This window comes from Lissotriton vulgaris, chromosome 9 (assembly GCF_964263255.1).
Source record: "Lissotriton vulgaris chromosome 9, aLisVul1.2, whole genome shotgun sequence".
Classification (NCBI taxonomy): Eukaryota; Metazoa; Chordata; class Amphibia; order Caudata; family Salamandridae; genus Lissotriton; species Lissotriton vulgaris.
Genome location: NC_141697.1, coordinates 943,199,195 through 943,223,619, shown reverse-complemented (window position 1 = coordinate 943,223,619; position 24,425 = coordinate 943,199,195). Strand labels below are relative to the sequence as shown.

The following is a 24,425-nucleotide window of genomic DNA, read 5'->3' as shown; positions in this document are numbered from 1 at the left end:
AGCGTTGGCATTCAAAAACATTGTGATTGTTTAGGCAGTTGGACTCCTTATTCCACTTTGGTCTTGGAGTTCCAAAGTTTGTTGGGTAATGTGACTGTTTTTATAGCACTGATACAGCAAGTTTACCCCTGTGTTCTAAAGTGCTTCCTCTGAAATTTAGAGCAGCTTGTAACTATACGTGGCGAGGAGTTGCTTATTTTTTCAAATGTGCTTGTAATTTGCAGCACAGTTCCCTTACTCCACCATTTTCATGGGGTGCAAAGGTGAAACTGATCCTATTCTCGAAGTATCGTAAGATGCTTCAATGTATGTGTTTGTGTTCGTTTATAGTATGGGTATATTTATTTTGTTATATTTTTAAGTCTTTTCTACATGAAGATCTGACCTTTTGTCCAGAAACACATTTATTGAATGGCTTATTTTGCCTTATTGCAAACTTTGAAAGGGCCATTCTTTAATATTTGTAGACCATAATATAATGTGCTCTTATTTTTTTAAATTAGGATTATTGCTCAATAGTAATGGTGTTAACATATGACCTGGAGCCTTGCGTTCTAAATTTGTTAGTTACTTGAGAAACATCTTAGTTTTCGTAGATGGACTTGATGTGTACTATAGGTTGACTTGAAACAATGACAGGCTAGGTCTGTCATTTATATGCCAGTTTATTGTCTTGGGCAACAGATGCTAGTTAATTTGGCAAAGCCCAAATAATGATTTCAGAGTAGAAGATATTAATTGGTGTTTGCGGTTTTAAAATTGCAAGTTGCTTGATTCTCTAAACCTCGTAATATTATGGATGACTACTTCATTGTAAGTTGTTACAAAGAAATGTCAGTGGATTTAAGTTGGATGCCGTTTGTCTATTTACAGCCTTTATATGAATTTGAGTGGCTTCTGGTTGGAGTTAATACTTCACTGCCCACCTATTAGTACACATTAAGGATCAATAAAGAATCCCACTGTTCATCCACTTTATGTAAACAGTCCATTTACATTTTCTAGTATACAAAAATAAATAGCATCTTGCATTTAAATGTCTAATGTCCTACATCTGCAATCCTACATTAAGACTTCAGGGTGATTGGGAGTGAGGAATTGTTGACAGTAACCAAAACTAGATTGGCTCTTTAGTCCGAATATAGCTGAGCAAATGGGAACACTGAAGAGGATTTGGGTAATACTCACAGCAGCGGGATTAGACCGTCTCCTCAAACAGATTTTGGCTCCAATGTCAACTTTTAGCATTTGAGATCCGCCACTTTCATACACACAGAACTCCATCTGCTTTCCTAAACATCCCATCCTGACTACCCTCTGCCTCTGAAGAACTGGTTGGGCAGAGACTAGATGGTTGTGGTTGGTCCTCCCACGTCCTCCCAATATTGCTCAAGTCTGGAGCATTGATTCCTCCGAAGAGTGCTCTGCCCTGGGAAAAATTAACACATGCTCTTTGAAATTGAAATAACTGAACATTCTTCTTTTTTCAGAATAAATTGGTCATTCAAGGAAAGAACATTACCATGCACTACAGCAACCCCAGGCCAAAGTTTGAAGATTGGCTTTGTAGCAAGGTATATTCTGTTTATTTTAATTGTTCTATGAAACTTTCCTATTGGACAGATTACAAAGCCCTCTTTTGGTCTGGGTTATGACCATGAAGCTCTCAAATAGATTTGTTGTTAACCGTATTCATAATGAGCTTTGGATCTGCCCTTTAACACGTTGGATTTCTTTGACCTGCCTCTTGTAGTTCTTAGGTTGTGACTTTGTATGCCAGGTTTGTTCAGCCCAGTGGAGCATTCGTTCCTCAATGCAGTTGACTGGGTGTAATTGTATGTCCCCACTTGAGTGCTCGACTAGAACATAGTTACTAGTTTATGGCTTCTGCTGACTCCCTCCTGTGTCTTGCTCTAATGTGCTAATGCTGAATTGTTTAGTATGTTAAACCCAGACCTATTTGCTTTGCCAAAGCTTGTTTAACACTTTAAATATGTGTTGTGTATTTTGCTCATGTAAAATGTGGTAAGTTATCCTTCACAGGCTGTCAGCTTTGTTCATGGTCTCTGGAGATTTTGGACTATATTGACATTAGCTTTCGATACTGACTTTTTGTAAGTGTTGTAATGCAGACCACTCTAATAGATATATAAAAACCATGTTAAGTGATGCTTTTACATTCCCAAGTACTGTGAAATCCCATGAATAATTGTATGTTGTTCAACACCAGCACATCTAAATCTGAATATGCCACTTCAGTCTCAGCTACAACACAATATCATTCCAGTAGGAGTGGATCATGAAAGACTGCAGGATCCCTTATTTTGCATTTGCTCAATCTATGATCATAACCTATACTAATCTCTTGAGGCTACAAGATCATCCAGCTTGCAGAAACAATTTTAGTGTATTTCCAAAGACCAACACCAGGTATAGGGTTAGTCCTCTTCACATCTGTAATACCTTGCTGGACTGTTTATTTCTGACTTGCTTTGTGCTTTTACTTTAGTTGACTGCAATCTGTGGCACTACTGGAAGTGCTCAATGTTTCAGTGAGATGAGCAGTAACCAAAAATATCTAAAGTAATCTAGAGGTTGCAAGCTGAGCAGATCAAAAAAATCTCAGAGCTTAACATAAATTGTTGAAGAAGACTGTAAACCCAAAGTTGACTCTCTGCGATGATGGAGTTGCTACGGTCCCTTTTTATTAAATGACAGAGGTGGCTCACATGCAAAAGGAGAACCTTTCATTTCTTTATTTACGGGATATTTACTATGTTTCATTCATCCTGCAGCCTAGAAGATGATTTGTGTCCCTTGAATACCTTTTGCATGACTGCAAGAGCAGATTACTCTGTAGGTTGTAGTTTGCTCTTGGTGGATGTGGATGCCTGCTGTTTACTTTGTTTGGCCTTCCTCTCCAAACCTGAAGCCTAAGCACAGGTGCAAGACTGGACCCCTATGTGTTTGCCATTCTTTCTCCAGCTTGCATACATATCTGGGATGCCTGTGGATTTGCCTTCCTTCTGTAGCCTGGGAAGAGGAGTACTTCCTTTCTTCCTACCTGCCTCCACACCTGTCTGGCTTCGTACCGAAGGGAAGCTGCTGTCTGGTAACGATCTGTTAAGGGGCATCTCGGAACTAGGATTTACCTGGAACTAGGAGGTTTTCGTAGTTTAACTCCTAGGAAGTAAATATAGTTCACCAATGAGAATCGGCTGGGTGGAAGGGCACACCACCACAGACCGTCACTGGAATTGATGTGGGACAGAGCATGCCTCATGCCTGCTCTTCTTGGAGACTGTATATTTGTGAACCACTCTGTCTGACCCCAGAAGGACTGGGAGGCGGTCTAACTTCAGTCCTGGCATCTAGATCTGGTGGCTGGAGATGTTCACTCTGATTGTGATGCTGTTAAAGTCCTCGTTGTAGCCTTCATTGTTCTGAAGAATGTGCTAGTTGACGTTGCTGTTGTATAACCCTAAAAGTCTTGGTCCTGGATAGACAGTTGGCTTCCCTAGTTGCTACTGATCCGGTAGGTGCTCCACCAATGTAAAATCTGACTGCAATTTGTGGATTTGGAGATGCCCCCCTTGCAGTCAAAAGGCACCTTTTAGACCGTGTGAATACTGTCTCCCCGCACATCTGATCCTACCTAGAATTAGGACTATTGTGGTATTTTACTGATGGGAGCATTGCTGTGACATTAACGTTGTAGATTGCCCCTTACTGACATGGGGTACATCAGAAACCTTGCTGAGTAATGTGCAGGTTAATAGTGCTACCACAGTATATTCCAAATTGATTCCAGATCCGATTCGGGTTCTGAATCCTGTATTCAGTTTGGACTCTGTCCCTCTTGCTCCCTTTTTAAGCAAGACTGGATCGTTAGCCCTAAAGTTTTTATAAGGTTTATGAAATTCTACTTTTCCATTGACTGGACATTTGTGATGTTGAGGTTTACATTACCTGGAGCAATCCTTTTTCTCACTACTCTGAGTCCAAATCTCCAAAAGATTACATTTGTCAATCGGTTGCGGTCTGCTAGTATATAACAGGTGACTCTAATGATAGACTACAGTACCCTAATAGGATACTGCTCAGTAACCAGAGACTGATCCAGCCCCTCATAAAAATGGCCTCCTGGTGTTGGTGGAAAAAGGTGCCATTCCAGTGTTCAGTTTTCTTGTTAAGGGGAGCAAAATGCTATACACATAAAGGAATGTTTGGGTGCATGTGCTTTATTGGAAAGCCTGAAAATGCAGTGTGTGTTCTGGATTCTTGCAGATCTTGGTGATGAGTGTGAATAGCCCCTGATTAAGCATGTCTCTTGTGGTTTCCGGACTGTTATTGCATGTTTGGTAATTCGAGAATCTCCTCAGCACACTGACTTCCTCAGGCTTCAGGATACCCATTTCATCCTTGTGCCATGGCAGGTTGGCTCCAGAATCCAAGAAATATGGCAATTTGCATGTCTGAAAAACCTCCAGCAATATGCCAAGAAAGGCTAATTGTCCTTCAGCAGGTTTTGGTAATTTTTTGAGTAGACCGAATCTAGATCTAGTGTACCCCAAAAAAAGTCAATGGAGATCTGCTTCTTTTTGGCAGTCCGATTATCTTCTACATATGATATCTGGTTCCGAAGTCAGTTTGTTTAAGAGTGCTCCTATAAAAACGTTTTTAAAGTATCTTCGAAGAGTTTTCTTCTGAGAAGACTCATTGCCAAGGGAACCCAGTTTAATCTTTATAGTTCATGTGTGTTCAAAGCATATGAGCTGCAGATTACACACTGTGCATAGATCGCCACCTAGTGTTGGGCCCTGATGTTTGCAGTTGTTGTTCTGCTCAAAAGTCTTTGGAAGTCACAAGATAGGTGACTCCTCCTTTGGACAGTAGTGAGCATGGGCATTGGCTCCAGCCTTAGATTTTTTTTTCCACCATCTGGCTCGGATGTGTTTTCTGCGCTCCGGTTTGGAACAGATTTTCCTTCAGCGCGCAATCCTCACCAAGTTCGACGGTATTGTCTCGCTCGCGCTTCCCCTCGACTCTTCACGACTTTGGGCCTACCTGGGCCTTACTCTCTGGCTCATGGAAAGGACACCATTTAAGAAGTGTCCTCATTGTGGGTCGAGGTTTCCCCACACCGATCTACATGAGGTGTACAACCTTTGCCTCTCACCGGAGGCCAGACACTGTTCCGCTTGTGCCGCCTCCTGCTCCAAGAAGACGATTCGGGGTCGACTAGCTCGAAGAACCATGTCTCGCTCGTCATCTTCGATCCCGAACGACATTTTCCAATAGGGCATCGACGTGCCAGAGCAGGAGCAACAATCAGAACCGCAAATGCCCTCACTTTGCAAGTTGGATTCCCCACAAGAAATCATGCGGGATACGCTTTCGATGAACTGGTCTCCGATATATGCTTACACTTTTCCTCCTATCCGTTGGTTCCCAGTCATCCAAGATGAAGAGGTGGCCTCAACAGTATTGGTTCACCGAACTTCTCCTGTTGGAGTGCAATCCCATTCAGTTGCCACCAATACCGAATCTACTGACCATACAAGGGGGTCAAATTTGCCTTCCGGACCCAACAGAATGTAGAATGTCCATCAACTGTGTTTTTTGCAATTTTCACCCCGAGTGTGCTGGGTATACTCAGACGTGAGTCCCAGGCTCTCCACACCACTGGAGTCAAGCTATTCAGGCTGAATGAAGGCTGATAGCCAGAAACCGGTCCTTGGATGCTTGATTCCGGTCTGGGAAAGACATGGCTTGGTAGTTCGGACTGGACTGTTCCCATGGGGCACAGGGTCAGAGCTGATTTGCATATAGCCAGTGTCTAACCCAGGGTGGTGTGGAGTGCAAAAAAATGATGGATTTAGGCCCAGATCCTTGTACTGGGGTGAATGTATGACATTGTTCTACATTCTGTCCATCAACTGTGTTTTTTGCTAATTTCAAGGAGGCTGGGTCCGGAAGGCAAATTTGACCCCCTTGTATGGTCAGTAAATTCGGTATTGGTGGCACCCCGAGTGTGCTGGGTATACTCAGACGTGAGTCCCAGGCTCTCCACACCACTGGAGTCAAGCTATCCAGGCTGATGAAGGCTGATAGCCAGAAACCGGTCCTTGGATGCTTGATTCCGGTCTGGGAAAGACATGGCTTGGTAGTTCAGACTGGACTGTTCCCATGAGGCACAGGGTCAGAGCTGATTTGCATATAGCCAGTGTCTAACCCAGGGTGGTGTGGAGTGCAAAACAACGATGGATTTAGGCCCAGATCCTTGTACTGGGGTGAATGTATGACATTGTTCTACATTCTGTCCAACTGTGTTTTTTGCAATTTTCTCCTTGAAATTAGCAGCATGACTCCTCAACACATTGAATTCGCCCATTTAGACATCCCGGCGGATTGTCAGGAGGTTTTAGCAAACGCTACGGCGCCGGCCACAGTTAAAGCTTACAAGCTCAAATGGAAAAGGTTTTGTGCCTGGTGTCAGTCGGCTAATCTTCATCCAATTCAAACTACACCAGAACAGATCTTACCGTTCTTCCTTCATCTGGCCAGATTAGGTATTTCACACTCTAATCTAAATGTATTTTTGGCTGCCATCTCCAGGTTCCGTCAGGACTGAACTACTTCCCTGTATTCATCATGAATAATTCAGTAATTTTTCAAAGGCTTATTTCGAATGTTTCCTCCTGTTAGATGTCCACCTCCATCCTGGTACTTAAATGTGGTGCTCGCTCAGCTCACTCCTTTGAGCCTCTTCATAAAGTGGATCTCCAGTTCCTTTCATGGAAAGTTTCCTTAATCTTTGCACTAAAGTCAGCTAGAAGGGTCAGTGACATTCAAGCGTTCACGACTAAATCTCCTTTTTAGGTCGAGGTATATCCGGTTTTGCCGAAGGCAAAACCGGATGTAAAGAGATCTTATGCTGTGTAGTAGGGCAGTTTAGACCCGCCTCTCAGCTCCGTTCGCTTCGATTGGCTGGCTTCCTAAACAGAGGCCAGCCATTGGAAGAGAAGTGAGTCATTCCAAACAAGCCCCGTCTTTTTCGGATTTGGGGGCGTCATTTTTGCTGTTCTTTAGACAGTGACGTCATCCGTCACTCAGAACAGCAAAACCACGCCCCCAAGTCCGAAAAATATCCAAAGCTTGAGTCGGCCATTTTTCCCCAACCCGTCCCCTGTGAGGTCGCCTCTTCAGTCACCTTGCAGCCTCCCTCTCAACCCCTGCAGACTCCCACCTCCCTACTCCCTTTCGCTCTCACCCGTCCTCCCAGTCCGTAGCTCCATGCTCCGGCAGGCTCCCTCTCGGTGCTTCTTGTCCTGCGCGCAATCTGCCCTGTAACCTCCCACTTCCCTGCACTCTCACTCCCAGCTCGCCTCCATCCACGCACGGATTTGGTAGCGCTCACGGCACCAGCGTCTCCGCCGCGCGCCGATGACTGCTCTGTTCCTGGCCGGCTTCACGGAAGGCAGCATGTTTGTCTCTTGTTTGGCTTCGGCAGCCCCTGAGGATGTCTCCATGATGTTGAGGTGTGGTCCCTCCCGCAGTACCCAAACGCCATGAGCCTCGGTGTCCTCCAGCACCTCCCGTGTTCCGCTCCCCCCTCCGGCACCCCCGTCCATGCCGCTGAGCCCAGCCGGCGCAGCCGACATGGACCGCAGCACCATCAGCAAAGCCCAGCCCAGGGCCGGCTCGACCGGGCTCGCGGGGGAAACTAAACCCAAGAGCGGTGAGTAAATACTTGGGCGTGTGTGTGTGGCTGGGTTGGGTGCTGGAGAATTCCTCTGGGCTGTTGGATTATTTGTTATGTACGCCGTTCGGCGTTTGCTGTCATTTAATGCTTTGCGCATTTTTATGCACAGAGAGATTTACCACGTCTTAATGAAAGACTGCTGAGTGGTGCACGTAATTTGGATTACATTCGTTTGTCTGCTTTACACTATGAGCACAAGCAGTGGGGTACTTTGTTTGTGAAGTCCTGCTCCTTAAATTTTGCACTCGCAGCCAACAGCATACACATAATGATGTACCCTTGTGCAGTGAGATTCTAGCATTTAATACTGTTTCAGAGTCCTAGCAAGGAAATATCGCACAGCCAATTTCGATTCCGATGTTTGAGGTAGTGATTGTAAAACTGATTTGAACCTAAAGTCCTGTGTCCTTACATGGTGCATTTGCAGCGAAACTATGAGAAAGTTCTGTCTATTCATGTGAAAGTAACTGTATAAACTCCTGCCCCAATAAGCATACATGCAATAAAAGTGAGCAGAAAATATTAATCCACCTAAACGTGCAGTCATGAAGTGCGCAGCCCACACACCATCCCCTTGCACAATGCTATCTACATCGCAGAGACATAACTGTAGATGTTTTGTAGTTAGTGCAAAGGGTCCCAGAGCCTGCTTTTTGGGAACCACATCCGCATGGCCTAGTTTTGGTTCTAACTACAGAAACCTTTGGTGAAAATTCCCAAAAAATGATAGAAGTTGTGGTCCCACAGCAGGCTGGGGACACTCCTGATGGGATGGGGAGTTTCATCACAGGGTACAGAACCTAAGCAGATACACGATATGGCCAAAGCAGAGGCGCTACAGAGCAGCAAGGGGCCTGGACGCAAGAAAGAGAAGGTGGCCTGTCCACCCCTACTTGTTCATTTATGCCTGTCCTTGGTACGCAGAGAACAAACTTTGTTAAAATTATTTTTATTTTGCTTGTTTCACTGCGTACTCTTTTTTTTTTTTTTAATTTTTTTTATTTTTTTTTTAATTACATTTTAGCCAGGACTCAAGATGCAAGGGTGGGGTCTGCTGTAGTAGCGTAGCCCTAGTTCAAGGATCGGAATGAGCCCATAGTAATTATCAGGGCTCAGTGTGCCCCTGAGGCCTCTTGGCACCGGCGCAACTGCTCCTGCTGCGCAATGAAAGCCACTTCCCTGCCTTCTGCAAAGGTTCGCAGGGTGAATTCCTGAATTAACTTCTTCCCAAATAGGAGCTGGAGAAAAGTAAGAGTCGCTATTGACCGGCTCTAGTGCAGGAAGACTCCCTCACTCAGTGTGTGGGAGGAATGTCAGTAGTTATGAAAAAGCATAGACACGCTACAGATGTGATTACAAGAACGATTGTCAATGTCACAATTACATATGTACTATTTTAAAGAATCAGAACCATTACTTTAATTGTGAGTAAACAGTTCAAAGTTCACGAGTAACGATTTTTTTAGCTTTAAACCTAAAAAAACTTGCAGATTCGGTCTCGTCTTTTGTGCTTGTTTCTTTGTCCCTCTGAGACCCCAGTATTGCGGAGGTCTTTCTAACCCTTTAGTCCACCCCTGTGTCTTTGTTCACCTGCTCGTTACACCCCTAGTGTGTGCCAGCTGCATGTAAACGCTGCTTCAATGCCCTCTGCACAGTTATCTGCTAAAACAATTGTTGCAACCCATGTCCATGCTCTTTAGGGGCCCCTTGCCGCAACTTTCACATTCTGTGAGCACCTTTACTTTGTGCCCCAGTGTGTATGTTTTCCCTACATCCATCTGTGGTCTCCCCGTCTATACCAGCAGCTCCAATTTTTGCGCCAAATCCCCTGTCCTCCCTCGCTTGCTGACAGGACTCTGAAGCACTACAAGGCTCAGTCACTGAATAAATAGTCGGTGACTGCAGTTGAGCTTGCTCTACGTTATCCAGCCACCTTCATGCTCGTGGTTGTTCAGAGTTTGTGTTTGCAGTTCATACTTGATGTGGTTGCACCCCCTCACAGTTTTAACATTGCTCCAGCTGCAATAACCAGTAGCGGACTTTTTTTTTCTTTTGCCTTTCACGCGGACTGTTACATTTTCACATGTGACTGCAATTATTTAATACACTGGTGCTTGTTACTTGCAGGGAGATAATTCTCGAGGTTGGGCAGGGACGAAAAGGATTTGTTTTGAAACTATTAGCATTCTGCCCCTGAGGAATCCGTGGGTGCATTGTTGTGTCTGTGTGTGTGGGGGGGGCTTTGTGTGTGTGGGGGGGGGCTTTGTGTGTGTGGGTAGGGCTCTGTGTGTGTGGGTAGGGCTCTGTGTGTGTGGGTAGGGCTCTGTGTGTGTGGGTAGGGCTCTGTGTGTGTGGGTAGGGCTCTGTGTGTGTGGGTAGGGCTCTGTGTGTGTGGGTAGGGCTCTGTGTGTGTGGGTAGGGCTCTGTGTGTGTGGGTAGGGCTCTGTGTGTGTGTGTGGGTGCCTCTGTGTGTGTGGCTTTTTGTGTGTGTGGCTCTGTGCCCGCGAATAATCTCTAGTACTCTCTAATGCTCACCCATTGCCATTGTAAATGACAATACCATTTATTTATGTTTTAAAAAAAAATGTCATGAGCAATGCCAATAGCTCTACCTTTAATAATGCCGAGACCATTGCATTGTAAATGCTTGTTTACAATTTACGTCAAATTCAGTAGTACTGCGTACCAATCCAACCTACATGCCTAAGGTTCCCGCTGACTTTCATCTTAATGAACCGATGATTTTAAAGACCTTCTTTCCAAATCCACAAACAACGGCGGAAAGAGCCTTACATTTACTAGACATCAGAAGATGTCTCAAATTCTACATCCAACGAAATGCTGCATTGAGAAAGGCAGATCAATTATTTGTAGCATACAGATAACTACGTCAAGGATATGCTGTATCCAAATAGACTATAGCCCAATGGGTGTCTTCAGCGATTAACCTGTGTCACCAGCAGGCGGGAAGACCTCTACAATCTCTGCCAAGAGCGCATTCTACAAGAGCGGTCTCCTCTTCTACCGCTCTCTTCGCTGGTGTGCCTCCATCAAATTTGCAGAGCAGCAACTTGGTACAGCAGGCATACAGTCACCAAACATTACTGTTTGGACACTGCAAGTGATGCAGATGCTTCGGTGGGAAGAGCAGTTCTTAATCTTTTCAAATAAGGTGAGCCTCTGTTCTCCCTCCTCCTATGATCTTTTTAGACGCTTATTTTGACATGTTATTCTCTTTTGCAAAGCATACATGTATACTGTGATACAAGGAGCGTCTAATGAGCATGTTGTGTTTGAACTGCTATCTACTCTGATTCAGGCATGTGAATCTATGAAAGACCCCCAACAGTGGAGAAGAACAATAGTTACTTACCTGTAATCTGTGGTTCTCCAGTGTTGGTGTCTTTCATAGATTCACATGTACCACCCCCCCACCTCCACTCAGAGGCTCCTCAGGCGAGTATATTGGTTTCACTCCTGTGTGAGAAAATCTGAGAGCCTGAGCCTCTAGGGAGAACATTCTGGTGGGTGCTGGCGCCTGATTGGCTGCAATTTGGTCTGTACATAATGACTAAGATAGTCATGAGTGTGGACGTTTTGCTCCTGTTGCTTAGGGCTACTTTACTTCCTGGTTGGTTATTACCAAGGTTTTTTGGTTATCATATGCATATTATTGCTTTTTTATGTACCGTGGGACTCTCACTCAGACGACTGGGAATGATTCAGGCATGTGAATCTATGAAAGACGCCAATACTGGAGAACCTCAGATTACAGGTAAGGTGTTATCTGTTCCTCCTAAAGCCCATTCTACTAGAAAGATAGGGGCTTCAATGGCATTTTTAGGGAACATTCCCTTAGATGACATCTGCAAAGCAGCTACATGGTCTACACCGCACACATTCACAAAACACTATTGTGTAGATGTGCAAACTAAACAACAAGCTACTGTGTGCCAGTATGTACTTAAAACACCGTTTCAAACTACTGCACCAGATACGGCTAGTCGCTGCTAAGAGTGGGTACTGCTATACAATCTATGCACAGTGTGCAATCTGCAGCTCATATGCCTCAAATGGAAAATGCTACTTACCAGTATGCATCTGTTCTTGGCATATAGAGCTGCAGAGCTGCACATGCCCACCCGCCTCCCCGACTACCTTTATCTGTTCCAGTATTATCTTAATTAGATACAGCTTACATGATCATCCTTCCTGTTTCTTACAAAACTCCATTTCCCTGCTGGCGGGAAACAATCTAAAGATAGAGCTGTTGCCCATGCGGACTATTGTCCAAAGGATGAGTCCTCTATCTCGTGACTTCCAAAGACTTTTCAGGACAAACCACTTCAAACATCAGGGCCCAACACTAGGTGGTGATCTATGCACAGTGTGTAACTCTGCGGCTCTACATGCCAGGAAAAGATGCATACGGGTAAGTAGGATTTTCCTTACTTTTGAACCTATAATTAAAACCTGTTTCTTAGTTGCAATTCCTTCAGCCAGTAGAGTAAGCTAAAGTGTTTAGTAAGAACAGTAGTAATGAGGACCCACTCAGAATTTATTTTATCAAAATTGTTTTTTGTAGTAGTAGTAGTAGTAGTAATTAAATTGTATCCTAGCCTATGTTTTATCAAACTCTTTAATCTCCTGCTGATTTTTGTACATGTAAGATAATTGGAGCCATATGTTCTGTTTAAAAATCCAAATAGCTCTTTGTCAGTCATGGGCTCTTTGACCTGTGTTTAGTGTTTGTTTAATCTTTTCTGTTAAAAGGCTTTTGTGCCTTTGCCTGGTAGACTCGAAGCCCATTCGAGGAGAGAGACAGAAATATCCTGAACTCATACATTTTAAAAGCATCAATTAGGAGATCAGTTAATTCAGTCGCCTTGGATTTGGCTTCCAGAGCGCATACTGAGTTGGTTAACTGCTTCTTGGATACGGAGTCATGTCTAGCTTTTGCATATACCACCCCCATGTTTTTTTTCTGCCATGTCTTTCACGGATAGTGCTTGCTAATCTGTTCAATAGTTATAAGGAACAGGTGTGAAAATTGCTTTCAATCTGATCTAAATTCACCACAAGTCTCCTCAGGTTACACGTTGCATCACTTTGTAAATGAATGAGTTGGACAAAATATGTCTATTAAATTCTTAATTGGGGGCATTTATATGTTGGGCGTATATCTGTGATTTAGAAACTGAAAGGTGAGGGGAATTTGACACTTTAATACAAAAATATTAACGCTTAAAGGCTGCTGCAGTGTGTAAAGCACTGTTTTGATAGTTCTCAATATTAGTGCATTAGCTCACTGCTCAAAGGTTTTGTAATTTGTATCTTATGGTTTTATGTAATAACTGCATATCATAATGGTGTGCTAGATATGGTATAGTACGGCTGTTGGGGGAGAGGGAGGGGGGGGGGGTTCACTGTAATTGACGCTAGTCTTTAGCATTACAATTTTAGGGAGTTGGAGTTCCCCAGAAGAGCAACATTTCCTTCTGTGCGGTTTCGATTTTGTTACTTTTCAGATGTTGATGGTATTTGTTTTTTCTCTTGAACAATTTTGTTTTTAGTGTTTCCTTTACAACTTCAGGAGAAGATTAAAGTGTTTCAGATGTGGTGCCCCCAAATCTGGTAAGTGTTCTGTGAGATGTTTGGGTATTTGTCATGTTTTTATCTAATGTTATAATTTAAACCGATTACATAGTGGCTGGTGCACATGTGTGAAATGGGCCTTGATAGTAGATGTTTTTCCTTTTCAGATTGTGAACAGGATATGCCTTCTGGTGCACCAGAAACGATGCAGTCAGCAGACTTTTATAGTGATAGTAAGTACATTTCTTTCTTTTCTGTACCTGCTTATAATTCTTGCATCACATTTCCTTGATTAAATTGGTAACATTATGCTGCACTATTAGGTAATTCATTATGGGATTGGATTTATATTGATGGATATAGAACAACTTTGTCTGTTTGTGTGATGATGGAAAAGTTTTTTTTTTTAGTAAATTCTTTCCAAAAATCCATTGTTTGATAGCATGTGTGGCTATAGATGCACATGCTCTACATAATCTTGCCATTTAGTGTTTTGTTCAGAGTTGTGCAACTTGGTTTTCATTGAAGTCTTTCCAGTCACAAGGTAAAGTGACTCCTTTGTTGATTTTTCTCTCTGCCCTCCGGTTCAGACTCCTGTTCCTCTCCCTGTGGTACGACTCTTCGGTCCTATTCTGTCTTCTATGGTCTAGTAAATCTGTCATGCTTTTCCATACCATTGTCACCCGATACTCTACGTCTGTTAGGACATTCATTGATCACACTTCGGGGTTTTTCCCATCTCAGGCCTACCTTTCTGGGTGCACCGTCAGTATGGAAGATGTGATCCTGATGGAACACCTATTCAATTCTGCCTGCAGTGTCATGCCAAATATCCACACACCAACATTCACCAGGTGTATAACCTCTGCCTATCACTAGATTAACGCGAGGCTGACTGATGCCTGCAAATCTTTTCGATCCAAAAAAACACGCAATCGAATGGCATGTCAATTGGAAATGTCTAGCTGCATTTGACGACACTCCCACCAGCCTGGGTGACGAGCACTCCCATGAAAGAGTCCAGAAGTGAGGAGGAGGATGCAGTGTCCAATGTGGAGAATAAACTCTAATACACCCTGCCTCTCGGGCAGCGTGTGGTTTCTTTTGCCCCAAACCCTGCTCCACTGAGAGAGTTCCAAAGCCTCACCCTTTCCACTGCTTGAGGTCGCCGGACCGCCACTGCCTTCAGCCAATGGTTGGATCCAAAAAGAAACTGCAGCCGAAAACTATTAAACCCAAGCCTTTGGCTTCAGCATCGACTTTCAGATCAAGCGCATTCTTGGGTTTCTGCCAAACCTTCAGAACAGATGTGGCAGCTGAATCAGTCTTTTGGTGCCAGAAAAGAAACCCTTTAACACCTAGATACCAAAATCGACCAAATTTAAACCATCAAAGCACTCTTCGGTTTCTTTCTCTCGGTTCCTGTAGGAAGCTGGCTCTGTATACACTATACCAAAATGAGATATAGTGTGCACAGAGTCCAGTGGAACCTCATAGGTAGACAGAGGTAAAAGTAGATGGCACCTCACTCTCTATTTGCGGTAGTGTGGGCGAGCAGTAAGACTTTATCAGAGGGTAGTATTAAGCATTTGCTGTACACAACCAGGGTTCCCCCATGGTCAAGGATGCACACTCAAAACACCCTCCGCTGCACTGGGGCGCCCAGGTGCAGAGTGCTGAGGCCCAATGTTCTCCAATGGGAATTAGGGGGCCTCCGGTTGGTGGCTGCTTACGAGCAGGCCACTCGGTTGTGGGAGCATAGCTCCTGGTGTTTTGGCTGGGGGCAAAGGGGGATCAGAGTTAGCACTCAAAGTACACCCTTAGCGGCGCAGGGGTGGCTGGATGCAGGGTGCTGGTTTGGTGTCGGGTGCCCTGTTTATCAACGGGGATTCTCCGATTTCACCAAAGACTGCAGGCTCTAGGATGAAGATCTTCTGGAGGTGACCACTGGTTGGAGAAATAAGTTGGGAAGCTGGGACACAGTTGGTTAGGCCACCCAAGGCTGTAGGACTTCGGGTGTAGGGGAGTTTTTAGGAATTGGGTTTTCCTTATCAGCTCTTGTCGCGGTCTGGGAGATCCTCCAGAAAGAGGCTGCAGGCTTCGCTTGGAGATTCGAGGTAGGTCAGATCACCACATCTCCGGTCAGGATCTCTGGGGATACCACCTTGTGGCGTTGGGCCACTCTAACTCGGGCCGTGGGCTATGGTTGCAGACTCGCGGATTTTGTCGGAGCCAGTCTCTGTGGGTGAACAAATCCAGTATTCACTGGACAGACCAATCTTTTCTGTGGAGGCAGGGCAGGTCCGCTGGGCTCCTGAGGTGTCTGGCTGCAGGACACACCAGAGTTTCGCTTCTGCAGGTTTGAGGTGGGGACAGAGTAGGGCTGGGGCCAGGTCAGTGTGCGTCGTCCATCTTGGTTTCAGCACTGCTTCTTTGGTCCTTCTGGTCAGTTCTGGTCTGAGGAGGCAAGGTTCGGGGTTGCTCCTGGATACTATATTTAGGGTTTTTACAGGTAGGTAAAGGTTGGAACCAATGGGTCCCTTCCTTGGGGTGGGTACACCCCCTATTACACCACCCTCAAGTGGGAGGGGGCATATGCCTCCCTCTGGTTGGTTGGGTTCCCCCATCTGCAAGATGGCAGGGACTGAGTTGTCCAACCACCTCCCCCACCTGAGGGGTGGGTCCGGCAAAGGTGGCGTGGGCACACCTCCCCATCTTACTTGGTTTTCCTGCTGATTCTCACGCCCAAAGTGGGGGTCAGAACTGGTGGGGGCCAGTTGCTGGAAGCAACAAAGGCCTGGGGAAGCTCACAAAGGCGGCAGGCTTTTGAAGCTTCAATCTCTTAGACCCGGCTCATTTTGGGGGAGGAGGTTTGGCACCTCATCCCAGGATGTGCATTGTCTCAGAGCTCCGAGAGCAGTAGGCTCTCGACCCCGGGGTCAGAAACCTGTCTGGGGGTGACAGCTGGCGAGCAGCAACTCAGCCTGGACACTAGTGTTGGGTAGTTTTTCAGGGGGCATCTCTAAGATGCGCTCTGCGTGCATTTTTCATTCAATCCCACACTGACATCAGTGTGGGTTTATTGTGCCAAGAAGTTTGATATTAAACTCAGTTTTCAGTAAAGCCATTCTGGGACTGTGGAGTTTGTAATGACCAACTCCCAGCACCATATACTCTTAATGGCATTACTGCACTTACAATGTCTAAGAATTGGTCTAGACACTGTAGGGGTGCAGGGCTCATGCACCTGTACCCTCACCACTGGTATAGTGACCCAGCTAGAGTGGTGTTAGCCGATAACTTCAAGTTTGAGGCGTGTGAGGTGTAGATCACATGCTTTGCATACTTCTGCCATCTAGTGTTGGGTCCGGATGTTTGCACTTTGCTTTTCCAGTCACGAGGTACGGTGACTCCTCCTTTGTTAGACTGTCTACTTCCGCCTTCGGGTGCGGACGTGTATTGCTGCACTCCTGTTCATCAGTTTCTCGGGTTCCCTTCAGTGCGCAATCCACTTACCCTCAACAGTATTGTTATTCGATCGTGTTTTCCATTCTCCGTGTATCGTTCAGAAAAATATTTCAATCATAAATTTCGTGGCAGGCCGATGGGTCTAGCTGCGTCAGGCCAGCTTTGTCGATGGAACGGACTCCATTTAATTTCTGTCCTCTGATGCCACGCCAAGTACCTGCGCACCGACTCGTACGAAGTCTGCAACTTGTGCCTCTCCCCGGAGCACAACGAACAAGACTGCGACTTGTGCAGATTCTTTCTGATCCAAGAAGATGCTCCGTGACCGTCTGGCTCGAAGTCACGAAATGCAACACCACCACAGCTTCTCCGCTCCAGATCTCTTCAGAGAAGATTCCGAACACAATGTCTTTGCTCAAGGAGCATAGGAAGAACACGTTTTCATGTCAGAAGGCAACTCCGACATGGACAAAGACATCCCGCAAGTTCAGCGTACCTTGCATACTGATCCTCCCCTGCCCCAAACTCTACCTCTGCACATGAAAGGCTTCGGCCCCTCCTTTGCCTTCGGGCCAAGGTAGACACTGAGATCATGTTTCTGACTCACTGCCTTCGGTCCCGGCTCTGAAACCAATATTAAAGCCTTCTGGCTTGGGATAGTCTGCTGCATTTGGGCACCGAGCCGAAACAATTGGCACCGAAACCGAACGGATGTTAATTACCCAGTAAGCATCTGTTCTTGCCATGTAGAGCTGTAGATTCACATGCGTTTACCCACCTCCCTGGGTTCCTATACCTGTTGCAGTTCTTACTTTACATACATATGCATGGACATGTCTATTCTACTCTTACTAACTCCATTCTCACACTCTACGGTAAAAAGCAATCTAACAATGGAGTTGATGCCTGTGCGCACTATCACCGAGAGTCACCACCTACCCCGTGCCTGGAAAGACTTCTTCGAAGAAGAACTTGCAAGCATCCAGACCCAACACTAGATGGCATGAGTATGCATAGCATATGAATCTACAGCTCTGCATGCCAAGAACAGATGCATACTCCCTAGGCACCTACTAGATCGTTAAGGTCCAGTGGAACAGGTAGGGTGTGTGCCCAAAATTAAAAGAGCCAGGATGGGCGGACGCTCGTTTTGCTACTTAGCAGCTCAGTTGTGGACTTCGCTTCCGCAGGCACTCCGGCTTGAGAGTTCTGAGCCCATTTTTAGGAAGGGTCTGAAGACTCATTTATTCCCAGATTCCTAAATTGTGCCTGGGTCCTTTTGTTTGTTGCTGTTGGGTTTGTCGATACCGTAGCGCGGGACACACTGGTCTCCGTGTAACCTCGCGCTTTATAAATGTAACTATTATTATTATTACTGGGTGAGTAACCTCATCCTTCCTCCTTTAGAAGATTTTTCAAACAAAAGCAGTAAATGCAATCCGATGTGTGGAGTTGGTTTGTATGAAAACCCTAAGGAATTGCGTATGTGTAAAAATTGAACTACTTACCTTTTTGTCTAGAAAATGCCTTGGTGTGATATCTAGGTATATCACACTGATTCGAAGTAACATGCACAGTAATCTATAAAGTAACTCGTAAGTCATTTTGAACTGTTGACTTGCCTGTAAATCAACCATCTACATTTGAACCTGCCTTCCAATTGTATTGAAGTGCATTATACCTGCAAAATAATTATTTCACTTACCTTCACCAGGCCTGGCTTGGTGTTCTAGAAATAACTAAACAATATTTTTATACGAATTGGTCTGAGTTCAGTACTAGAGTGTGTGACATCATTCCTTGCCTGAGTGTGTACAATAAATGCTTAACACTACCCTCTGATAAAGCCTCACTGCTCTGCCGCACTACCATAAGTAGAGAGTAAGATATTACCTACTTTTAGCTCTGTAAGCCTTTGGGGTTCCACTCATTTTGGTATAGTATATACAGAGCCAGCTTCCTACAGCTACTGTCCCCTGACCTCCGCATTTAAGGGTCCCACTGAACCTTATTTCTCCGATTCAACTACCTACGAAGGACTGGAGCAGTGCAGAAGACAACTGATTTGGCACCAGCCCTACCGGCCTCTCTCCTCCTTTAGCAACCCTACTCCAAGAAACCAGTGTGGCCAGCAACGTCCAAGAACCCCAAGGGCCTATGCTGTCTTCAACAAAGACACTTGTCTCTCGTGGATACTGGATGTGTCCTGCAAAAAACTACCACAAGGATTCTGGTTCTGCAGCACTTGTAAGACTCAGCACCAGACGCCCACGGCCCGAGTCCAGGTGGCCCATCAACCCAGTGTAGTCTCCCTGATGTTCCTGACCTGGGATACCTCTTTGGACGACCTCTCCTGACCTCCCCATCGACGCCTGCAGCCGCAACCTGAATGATATGCGACTGCATCCGTATCTGACTTCTAAACACATCCCTGACACCGCAGCCTCCAGGCCTAGGATTGCCCGAACGGAGTCCTGGCATCTGCTTGCTATTCAACTTAACTCTCCATTTGTGGGATCCCTTCAACCAGCCTCCCTAACCAAGCCAGCTGACATTTTCCCTAACTGAGGATCTCCATTGGTTTAATCCGGGTCCCCGATGCCTCCTTTGTACTCCTGTGCCGTTTGTGTTGCAGTCTCAGTAATATTTGGTGGCGCCTCCAGGGCTCACCTTATCCCCCACCCAGGGCCTGTATCTCAGACCTGCTGGTACTTACCTGTAACCAGTGCCTCTTCGAGGTGCCCCCAGCCTCCATAGGATAACATTGGGCCCAGAGACCTTGGCACCCTGCTGTCCCAGTGCTGCTGGTGGTACAGTACCTACCTTAGTCCGACTCTTGCCCAGTGTTGACTAAAACCTCTGGAGACTGAATCTTAACAGTTAACGTACCTGTAAGTTACTCACCTGTATTTCCTCCCTTAAGATTGCATTGGTCGCTCTCTAATTTACTTAGTCTTGATCCTAAATACAAAGTATCTTCTACATTGACCAGCATTTCATATAAAGTATTGTGTGATGCTATACAAACCTCTTGCCAATAACTTGAAAGTTTATCCCTACAAACTAAAGTAATGTTTTTCCAAGCATTGGCCTGGAGTAAGTCATTGTGTGTGTGTTCCTGCCTTGTATGAGTGTGTACACCAATTGCATTCACATTACCCTCTGATAAGCCTTAACTGCTCAGCCGAGCTACCACTAAATTGAGAATAAGGGGCTATTTACTTTATCCTCTTCTATACCTTTGGGAACTCACTGGACTCTGTCCACACTATGCCTCTTTTTGGTATTGTATATACAAAGCCAGCTTCCTACGCATGACCTATCCATTTAATTTTCAAAATTAATGTATTTTAAATTGTAAGTGTTCCAAGATACTGGAAATTGACAGTACTTAATAATATGTATTGCTATTAGATTCCCAGGCTGGAGAACTATTAGTTGTAGGTAACAATGTGTTTAGTAGATTGTGAAGGTAAGTGCTAATAAAGGCTTATAACATTTTGTTTATTTTCTGCAGCAATTATTCTTCGAAACATAGCTCCTCACACAGTAGTGGAGTCAATCATGACTGCACTTTCTCCATATGCTTCACTTGCTGTTGGAAACATTCGTCTAATCAAAGACAAGCAAACGCAACAGAACAGAGGTTTTGCTTTTGTTCAGCTTGCTTCAACTCTGGTAAGAGCAGTTAAGTTAAAGATCAGTAGCCAACTTCTTTTGTCCATCTGTTATGCTGATATGTATGTATATTGCTGTAGACCTTCTGTGAAGTTAGCGTTTAAAATAGAATGTATCCTGTTTTTCTGCGTAAATCGTTGTGGTCATGTTCGTCACACACCTGCTGGCTACTCTACTAGATTGGCATTCTTTAATGCATTATTTAGTGCAATATCCATTTTTAAAATTATCTGCATTCTGGAATACTTTCTGATAGGCTTCTAGTTGCAGATTACTTTGCTCTTGAATATACCCCTGGTGTCAAGCAGGATCTGGAAACTTTTTAGGAGTATCTCCGCTTGCAGTCATGTGGTGCCATGTAGCTCTGCACTGATGCCCTCCGGCTGTGGAAATGGCGTGCGGAGCCCATATAGCTGCTACTCCTGAGCTCTGACTCCCAGTTCCTTTCTCAGTCAGCCGACTTCGTTGTAGATACGCAGCTGGTTCCAGCACAACCAGAGTTTCCTAGGCAAATAGCCACGCCACCTCAGCGTAAATAGTTCCACACAGCCATGCTACACCCTCTGAATCCCAACTTATTTAATCTGACGTTTCTTAGGCCCCTAGGAGCCGATAGACCTTTCATCTGAAGTACCGCCAGCTGGTTTGCCCTTTGTGCCAGTTGCTGAGACCATCTTTCATTTTGCGCCAGTCCAGACTCCGCTTCCGGCATCCCCATCTTCGCCAGCCAAGGCATTTAACGCCTATGCAGACTCCAACGTCTGAAGAGGAGGCCCCAATGTTTTTTTTTTCCAGATGCCGGTTTGATCTAGACTGAAGTCCATCCAAATTCTGCTCATGGACCACTTTACAAGCTCTTTCAATACCAGGACTGACTAGCTCTGCGGTCAACGCCCAGTGGATAACTAATGGCATTTGGGAAGCACCATGGCTAGTTCTGTTTGCCAGTGCAGGAAATGCACGATTTCAGCACTTGTGCACATTGGAATTTCTAAGGCACCTTTCACTAAAAGACTTGTTCTGCCTCGAGTGGAACTAGGGACTAATGTGTGACTCTAAAAAAAAAGTTTTTTTTTTTAATATTTTTTTTTTAGTGCCTTTATGTAGCACGAACTAGACCCGATATCTGGTATCAGAGCGCTTTATATGAGCACCAGTTTCGTTACAGATAGACACATTCATTTTTGTTCGGCACTGGGAGATGAAGTGATTTGCCCAGAATCACAGGATGTTGAGCATTGTTGCCGAGACTCGAACCCTGTTCCCCAGCTTCAAGGTCGAACGCTTTAGCCATAACTAAGAACTGCAATACATTTGTGTTGCATTTTCCTTTCAAAGTTAAGGAAAGGCTGTTTATTTTACATTATAAGGCTGCAGATAGCAGAGCCTGATAATGAGCTGTGAGCTCTAATTTGACCCACGTGGGTCACAGGTTCAGAACTGAAGCTCTGAGATATTTAACTCTTAAATAAAAGTGGTTCTCAACTCAATATTTGAGCATAGACACAATATTTCTAAAGGCTTTTAAGTAAGAAAATTAAAGTGAAGAGTGTAGGAAGCTGGATCTGTATGTGGCATGCCACAAGGTTTCCCCCACGTTTTGCTAAACTGCTAATGTACTTTGACTTAGTGTGCCCTGGGCTCCTGCCAAACATGTACCAAGGGCCTCTGTTCTTTCCCTATACTGCATTGAAGACAAAACCCAATTAACACACTTTGGCCACAGGGCAGTCCCTCGAAAATGGTACCACAGGTACCAAGGCACTGTGGCCAGGAAAGACCCCTAAGGGCTGCAGCACTTATTGTGGCACCCTTATGGGCCCTGTACCCTGACACACACACTGCCTTTGCAGGCTGAGTGTCATGGTGCAGAACTAAACAGTCGACATAGCACACATCCCTGTGTGCCATGCCCAAAAACCCACTGCCCTGGCATAAATCAGCCACTCCTCTAGCTGGGTGCCCTATGCCAGTGGTGTGGGCACAGGTGCATGAGCCCTGTGCCCCTACAGTACCCAGGGCCATTCCTGGGCACTGTAAAAGCAGTGAAGCCATTAAGAGTATATGGTGCTTGGAGGTCAACATTACGAACTCCACAGCACCATAATGGCTACACTGAAGGCTGACAAGTTTGATATCAAACTTCTCAGCACATTAAACTCTCACTGATGCCAGTGTGGGATTTAATGTAAAAAGCACTAAAGAGGGCATCTTGGAGATGCCCCCTGAAACCTAACCTACATTCAACGTCTGGTCTGAGAGGCTGCCACACAGCAGACCATTTGCTGGACCCCTGGGTGGAGAGCTCCCGCTTTTCTGGGCCTGCAACAATGCACATCGTGGGACGAGGTGCCAAGCCTCCTCCCCCAGGATGGGTTGAGGAAGCTTCAAAGGCTTGTGAACTTCTCCAGACCACTTGCTGTACTCAGCAACTGGCCCCCACCAGTTCTGACCCCCACTCTGGCAGGAAGACTGGGGGGAAACCGTATGTCAGACAGGGGGTGTGTGCCAGCCTGTGCCAACTCCACCTCTCCGGTGGAAGAGGCGAGGTGATGCACGACCCCGGGCTCTGGCCATCTTGAAGATGGGGAGCCATGCCCAATCACAGATAGGCTCCTGCCCCCCTCCCACAGGAGCGGAGCAGGCTAGGGGGTGTACTCACCCTAGGACAGGGACCCTTTGGTCCCTGCCCTTGCCCTACCTGTAAAACCCCTAAATTTAATGTTATGGGGCACCCTGAACCGATCTCCAGAGATCCAGATTACGAAACAAGAAAGAAGATCAAGGAACACTAAGCCTGCCGTGCAGCTGCTAAAAAGGAAGGAAGACACCAACTGATTCGGCTCCAGCCCTACCGCCCTGTCGACCCTTGAACCTGCTCCTGTTAAACCCCGGCATCTCCAGTGGTCAGCAACCTCAAAAACCCCGGAGGACCTGACTGCCTTGTGACGGACTACCTGGGTCTCCCACGAGCAGTGGTACTGCTCAAAGCAAGCAACAAGCCCTGGCATCGGCCTGGAACCACGAACCCTGCACACTCTGCACCCGCCAAGCCTGGCCTGGCCTGTGCTGGAGTGAAGACCCTGAGGACGTTCCCCCGGCGATTGTGACTTGGAATCCAGTGCCCAAGGACCATCCTCGACAACGCCTGCAGCCTCAGGACAAAGGACCCCTCCAACCGCGACCAGCAGGGGGTAAGATTTCCCGACCTCAAAATACACCCCTGCGCCCCACAGCCCCCTGTGTCCAACTCCTGGGTGCCTACCTATCCTCCACGATCCCAACTTACCCCTCGAAGTGTGGGTCGCTCCAGAAGATCCTCCGTCCCAGAGCCTGAAACCTTTGTTCCCTTTTCAAGATCTTCATTGAATACCATTGAGCGCCCGACGGCTCAAAAGCACCCTGCACCTAGCCGCCAGAGTGCCCCTGGCAGTGCAACCTGTACCCTATTGTACTTCCCTATTTGCCTTGAGCAAGTGACCAGGATCCCAGCTCCCACAGCCGCATGGCCTGCTAGCCAGCAGCAACCAACCGAAGGCCCCTGCCTCTCATTGTATAACATTGGGCCTAACTACATCTGCACCCGGCTTCCCCTGTGCCGCTGAGGGTGTAACAACTGTACCTACCTGACCCTGGGGGACCCCTGAGTCTATGCCCAGAACCTTAACTTCACCAGTCGAGTACTCGCCTGAAAACCGATGACTCACTTTCCTGCCATAGGATAACATGGACTAGTTTGACTTGAAAAATCTTTTAAGTGTGAAGTTTTAAAACTTTAAAGTATTAATCTAAAATCAGCCGAATAACCAATTTCAAATTACTCACCTGTGATCAGGAGAGAAGGCAGTACTGTACCTTGTAGCCCAGTACTGAACCGCAAAAGTAATCGCAACCGTGTCTGCTAGTAATCTAAATTTCT

The 24,425-nt window shown here is 45.8% G+C and overlaps 1 protein-coding gene across 1 annotated transcript in view; it reads left to right on the top strand.

The window, feature by feature from the left end:
- RBM5 (RNA binding motif protein 5) overlaps positions 1-24,425 on the top strand; it is a 242,450-nt gene that overhangs the window by 61,961 nt on the left and 156,064 nt on the right. The window contains exons 7-10 of the mRNA XM_086938797.1: positions 1,491-1,574; positions 13,339-13,399; positions 13,528-13,593; positions 20,346-20,506. Of these exons, the coding sequence (XP_086794923.1) occupies positions 1,491-1,574; positions 13,339-13,399; positions 13,528-13,593; positions 20,346-20,506 (372 nt within the window). The remainder of the gene's footprint in view (positions 1-1,490; positions 1,575-13,338; positions 13,400-13,527; positions 13,594-20,345; positions 20,507-24,425) is intronic.